At 44.7% G+C, this 6,853-nt stretch overlaps 1 protein-coding gene across 1 annotated transcript; it reads left to right on the forward strand.

Moving 5' to 3' along the window:
* Positions 1–1,372: 1,372 nt before the first annotated feature.
* On the forward strand, positions 1,373–2,317 carry LOC114025519 (olfactory receptor 13H1-like). Its single transcript, XM_027838963.1, has one exon. It carries the CDS (start codon positions 1,373–1,375, stop codon positions 2,315–2,317), a length of 945 nt encoding a protein of 314 aa, XP_027694764.1.
* Positions 2,318–6,853: the final 4,536 nt, after the last annotated feature.

Raw genomic sequence — 6,853 nt, forward strand, 5'->3', positions numbered from 1 at the left:
CTGAGGCAAACAGGGTGAAGTGACTTTCCCAGGCTTCACCAGACTGCCCACAGGATCCAGGATACACCAAAGGAAAAGAACCCCTGACTTAGGAGAGACAACATGAACCTAAGCAAGTTTTTACAAGTGGGCCTCAGGAACATTGAAAGAGGAGAGGATGCAAATGGCTGAGGCATGAGGGAAGGCTATAGGAAGGAGGCTGACCCCGAGCTAGGGCTTGGAGGAAGAAGATAAGGAATCCAAAAGGCAACGATGAGGATGGAATACTGCACACTTGGAGTTCAGGGATTGACTAGTCACAAGGTTTGCTTGAAACACAGAGCTAGCACATGGATGGGGACTGTGAAAAAAGGCTGAGAAAGCCAGTTGGAGGCCAACTACGGCAGGTCATAAATAAACAATAGACTAAGGAGTGTGTATTTTAGCCTGCAGGTGCTAAGAAATCATGTAAAGGTTGTGAGTGACATGATTAGACATGGGCTTGGAGAAGATTATTTCAGCAGCCCCAGAGGGAAGGCTGGATTAGAGAAGGGGAGAGCTGGGAGGCAGGAAGATTGATGGGGAGGGTGTTACAACAATCCAAGAGAGCAATGTGAGCAGAAAGAAGGCCAGAGACATTGTGGAGGGAGAAGGGACAGGACTCAAAAATGGATTGGATGGTGGACTTGAGAGTCAAAAGTGATGATGAGGTTTCAAATCTGAGTGACTAGGAGGGTTTTGAAACTTTTTGACCCTACAAAACCTTCACGAAAGATAAGAAGCAAAATTGCGTTACCTTAATCAAGCAAGAGCGATTCGATGTTGTATATGCATACTTGGCAAATAGTACCAAAGCTCATTTTATCCAAACAATCCATATCTCCACAAGCAGGAGTTAAATAAGATGAAATGATTATGAGAATGTTAAGATTGAGAATGGAGATTTTCACAAAATGCCTCTTCTTCCTTTTTAAGTTGCTCCTGTCCAGGTATTGGTGAAAAGAAATGGAAAAAACATTTCCCTCCTTTGGGTGGCTACAGACTGCAGGTTCTCAAGAACATTGGGGATCACCCTTGGGAACAATGAACCACTACAAGGTGAAGAGGAAAGAATGTTGTGGTAGCTGAAGAAGTAAAAGAACCTGGATGCCCAAATAATAATCGGATACAAACTGATATTTAGAAAAAAACAAATCAATAACTTCCCATGAGATCCAATCCTATTGATTTCACAGCCCTACAGAGCCCTGACAATCATTCTTCGAAGTCTGTGTCAGGTAAGAGATGGTTTGATAAACTCTGCCATTTGGGGATCTGAGCACCTTGGTTATTTCTCAAGAACTGTGATTTTTCATTGTGCCCTCTCCACCCACCTTTCCATGGGCACTATGAAATGAATTACCAAGAGATTGGCAACCACACCAAGGTGACTGAGTTTATTCTTGTGGGTCTGTCCCAGCAGCCTGCATCTCAGATTGCCCTCTTCTGGACACTGCTGTTTGTGTACTTAGTGACACTGCTTGGGAACAGCGCCATCATAGTTGCAGTGTGGGGTGAGTCTCGGCTTCATACACCCATGTATTTCTTCCTCAGTAATTTATCCTTCTTGGATCTTCTCTTCTCCACAAGCACAGTCCCCCTCATCATGATGAATGCCTTATGGGATTTCCCTACCATTTCCTACAATGACTGCTTTACCCAGCTTGCCTTCAGAGCCTTCTTGGCATTGACTGAGTGCTTCCTCCTTGCCATCATGGCATATGACCGTTTTGTGGCAATCTCAACACCCCTGCATTATTCTGTGGTCATGAGCATTAGAGTATGCAGGGGACTGGCCTTAGCTTCCTGGACAGTGGCGCTCTTGGTCACTGTTATTCCAATTTTGACAGTGCCTGTGAGTTTCTGTGGGAGAAATGCCATTAACCACTTCTCCTGTGAAGTCCAAGCCATCTTCAAATTGCTCTGCTCAGACACCACCTTGCTGGAGGGTCTGATGATGGCTTCTGCCACCATCTCCATGCCAGTGCCTTTGGCTTTCATCTTGGCCTCCTACGTGCGCGTTCTTGTTGCAGTCCTCAGAATTCACCCCACAAAGGCTAGGCTAAAAGCCATTTCCACCTGTGGCTCCCACTTGACCACAGTTGCCATCTACTTTGGGACACTCATCTGTATTTATTTGAAGCCTCAGAATAAAGAATCTCAAGATCAAGACAAAATCTTCTCCATATTTTATGCAGCTGTGACCCCCATGTTAAATCCCCTTATTTACACCTTAAGAAACAAAGACATGAAATCTGCCCTCAGGAAAGTCACCTTAAGGACAAAATCTTGGTGGTAGATTTCATGATGATACCCTCCAGTGGACAGGCCAACTTGGGTTTGGTACTGGCTGTGATGGTGTTGGATTTGTAGGGTTGAACATTCCCCAATAAGTTATTGGGTCATGGGATGCCCAACTAATCATGTAAAAAAAATCTCCTGAGCACATTAGTACTGCAATAGGCACTATGAGGAGATATAGATGCACAGGATATCCCTTGCCTTCCAGGAGGTTACAATCCAGTGTCAGGGCTAGGTGGTATGGTGGATAGAGCCCTGAAATCAGAAAAATATATGTGTGACTCTTACCTCAGATACACTTCAACTCTCTGAAACCAAATTTCTTCATCTATAAAATAAGGGCATTGGACTGGAAGGCCTCTAAGGTCCCTTCCATTTCTAAATCTATGATCCTATGAACTTGGACAGATAAGTATATGCTGAGGTAGTAAGTGGAGTGAGTTTTCATGGAACTCTCAGCACTCTAGGAAGACAGTCATTCATCACAGCTTTTTGCCATCTGTCTGAAAACCATGAGGCCCATCATAGCTCTTCCAGGTTCACCTCTTTTTTGTCCTCTAATTATAAACCATTATCCCCTCCTCATTGAAATCCATTCTCAATAAATGAGGCAGTAGACTATAAGCCCCTTGAGGGTAGGGCCTGGGTCAATTTTTGATCTTTCCTTAGCATCTGAGAGACAGTGTGGAATGGTGGAGAGAAAGGAGGCCAGGGAGACAATACTGGCTGTGGGACCCCAGGAAAGTAACTAAGCCCTTCAGTGCTCTGAACCCACTGTCTAAGGCTCTAGGTGGATGAAGAACAGCTGCTGATTTACAACAATAGAGGGACTTCCCTTCCTGGCAGTTCCTTCAGTACCCATGACAGTGACTGGCACACGGTAGGTGCTTAATAGATGTTTATTGAATTGAAGTTGGTTGACTTTTTGTCTTGGAAGAATTTGAGAACTGGCTAGGAAACAAAAGCCATTTTCCCACACTGGAGTTTGGTTCAGCTTCCTGCCCCCCAAAGCTCCAACCACCTTTGCCATTGACTCTATGGGCAAGAGCAGGGCTTGCTTTAGTCCTAGTTCATGAAATCTTGCCAGCTATTAAGGAGGAGATCAGAGTATGAACAGTAGTATAGTTTGGCTGGAACCCAGAGTGCTTGAAGTGGGGTAGTGGGAGATAAGGCTCAGCAGGTGAGTGTAATTCAATCCAATGAATGTTGTTTCTCCATTTGCTATAAACAAAGCCCTGTGTGCTAAGGCCTAGGACAGAACACCTTTCCTTATGAAGCAGACAGCTAAATAGGGCAACAGATTACTGAAATCCAAGGCTGAACATGTGAGTGCATAAAGGAAGTTCTAGTGGGGTATTATTCAAGGTCTATGGTGCAAAATTATTATTTCCAATGGTGCTTCTCAGGAAATAGGTCATGAAGACAAAGCTTTTCAGCTGGATCTTTAGGATAGGTCAGATTTCCATGAGTAACAACGAGTGGGAGGACATTTGGGGCAAAGGTGAATGGCCTAAATAAGGTCTCAGCTATGGGAAAGAGCGACCCAAGTATGAAGGTCCAATGTGGCTGTAGAGACCATGGAGCAGGTTTGAGGGGAAAGTGAATAAGTTCAGTTGAAGGGTGTAGGAAAAGGGAGAGTAGGCAACAAAGGAGGTAGAGAAAGAGCAGTAGGAGAGATAGGACAATCAGTAGAGGAGGCTATTTGTGAAGCCAAAGAAAGAAAGGTAACTAGATGGTATAGACTACTAGACTTTGAAGTGACCTACTTAATACCATACAAGTGTCAGAGGCAGGATTTAAAGTTAGGGCTTCTGACTCCCCCTATACCATACATTCTGCCTTCCCAGACAAGTACACAAATAACTATGATACATGAGAGTGTACTGGATGCATGGGAGAGGGAGACTCAGGACAAGGGCTAGGGGGAAATTGAGGAGAGAGAAATCACATTCAGCTGGGTATGGAGTAGATGAGAGAAAGTTTCATGCCCCATTTCTCACCAGACACCCTGCTTTTGGGCTTCTCTGGTCTCCTCCATCATGCCTTCCTTCTCCATCATTGGAAAATCTCATGGTGTTGCAAAATTGAATCTGCCTGGCCCTCATATCTTATCAGTAGTCCCTTCTGAATGGACCCTTTGATTGGAGGAGGGGCAGGAGCTCCAAGGTCTTCATTTACCACCAGCCATCCTGTCCTTGGACTTCTCTGGACCTCTCCGTCATGCCCTGCCTCTCTTGTGCCAAGTACCTTCTCTGCCTCACCCCTTTCTTCAGCTTCTTTTTGTATGTTGTCTTCCCCCTTTAGGAGGCAGCTGGGTGACTCAATGGATAGAGCACTGGGCCTGGATCCAGGAAGACCTGAGTTCAAAATCCAAGCTCAGACATTTACTAATTGGGTGACCCTGGCCAAGTCTTAACCTCTGTTTGCTTTAATCCACTGGAGAGGGAAATGGCAAACCATTCTTTTGGGGGCAGTTAGGTGGTGCAATGGACAGAGCTCCAGACCTGGAGTCAGGAAAACTAATTTTCCTGAGTTCAAATTTGGCCTCAGACACTTCCTAGCTGTGTGACCCTGGGCAAGTCTCTTAACTCTGTTTGCTTCAGTTTCCTCATCTGTAAAAAATGAGCTGGAAAGGGAAATAGCAAACCACTCCCTGAGGAGTTTAGTCACAAAGAGAAAAAGAAATATAGGATGATAGCTTACAGGGATAGAAAGATTAAGGGAAAGTTTTTTTTTTTCCAGGATGGGGGCAACATGGACATATTTGTAGGCAGAAAGGAAAGATCCCATGGACAAGGAGAGATTGAGGATAAGTGAGAGAGTGGGGAAGATAGAGAGGACAATCTGTTGGAGGAGACTAGATAGAATGGGATAACTTTCACAGGTAGGAAAGTTGGTCTTGGTAAGGAAGAGGGCCATCCCTTCATGTGAGACAGAGGTATAAGAGGAAATAGTGGCAGAAGGCGACTGGGTGATGGGAGATGAAGAGGAGGGGAGAAGAAGGAACTCATGGTGAATGTCCTCAATTTTTTCAGTAAAATATGAGGCAAGATTCTCAGCTAAGAAGGTAGGGAGAGAGAGAGCCATAGGAGTTTTGAGGAGGAATGAAAAGGTTTGGGAGAGCTGCTGTGGAGAGTGGAATAGTGAATCAACAAGGGAGGTGTAGAGGGATTGTTTAGCAGCAATGAGGGCCTAGTTGAGGTTGTGTAACATAAGTCTGTAGTGGACTCAATCAGAATGATTGCATGGTTTTCTTTGCTTTCATTCAGTAGCATTTATGTAGTAGTGAAGGCAGCAGATAGGGAAAGTGATTTAAGACTTGACAGAGCCTGACTGGTGATAGGATAAGGGGGCCAAGGACTCAGGAGAAGAGGACAGTGTAGAGTTGAACTGCATCACCAAGAAATCAAGATGGGGAAAAAAAGGAGAGAGTAGCTAGTGCAGGAGTGAACGACTGGGACAAAACCTAGTGGTCAAAGGACTGGAGGTCTCAGTGTAGAAGAAGAGTAGGATTTGGTAAGAGAAGGCAGAAAGAGAAGTAGGAAGCCAATAGATCATGGTCAGATAAGGGAATTTAAAAATTCTTGAATATGGAGGTGGTACATTTGTGGATGATGGCAAGATAAAGGGTATGACCATCATCCGTGGCTGAGGTGGAGTGTAGGGATAGCTCATGGGAGGTGAGTGAGTTGAAAAACTGGGAGGTTAGAGCGTTTGAGGAAGTATCAATATGTATGTTGAAGTCCCTTATTATGAAGACAGGAGTTGAAGAAGAGAGAGCAATTGTGAGCCAGGTAATGAATTCATCGAGGAAGGAAGAATGTCCTGGAAATCTGTAGACAACAGTTACCAGGATTTTGATTGGGTGGAAGATGTGAATTATATCAATCTCAAAGGGAAAGTTACTGAGTGATGGAGGTAGGGGGAGAACTTGAAAGTGGCAATGGGGAGCAAGGAGTATTCCAACTCCCCCACCCAGACCAGTGAACCAAGGGGAAGGAGTGAAAGTACAGTCAGTACTGGAAAGGGTGTCCAGGAATGCTGTGTCATCAATGGAAGGCTGTAGGTTTTTGAAGAGGGGAGTAATAGGATCAGATGTTTTTAAATGTCATTTTTCTTGACATTTTGTTTTTCTATCCTCTTCACTTCCAAATACATCCCTCCTTCCTCCTCAACCCAATACCTTATAACAAAGCAGGAAAAGAAAGAGAAAAAGCAGAATAGCAACATCACCCATCACATCACCTGAGTCTGATAGTCATAATCCTGAATTCTTGCAAAGAAGGGGGAACCATCACTTTTCTTCCCTCACATTCAGAGCCAGGCTCTATCGTGATCATTCCATAGTGCTCAGCTTCTTTCTTTCTTTCCATTTACATTGTTCTAGTCAGGGGCAGCTAGGTGGCGCAGTGGATAGAGCACCGGCCCTGAAGTCAGGAGGACCTGAGTTCAAAATCCGGCCTCAGACCAAACACTTGACACGTACTAGCTGTGACCTTGGGCAAGTCACTTAACCCCAATTGCCTTACCAAAA

The sequence above is a fragment of the Vombatus ursinus genome, unplaced genomic scaffold, assembly GCF_900497805.2.
Source record: "Vombatus ursinus unplaced genomic scaffold, bare-nosed wombat genome assembly UNPS02014831.1, whole genome shotgun sequence".
NCBI lineage: Eukaryota > Metazoa > Chordata > Mammalia > Diprotodontia > Vombatidae > Vombatus > Vombatus ursinus.

Excerpts from the sequence above, each read along its gene's own strand:
- LOC114025519 (XM_027838963.1), top strand. The coding sequence starts at position 1,373 with ATGAATTACCAAGAGATTGGCAACCACACCAAGGTGACTGAGTTTATT.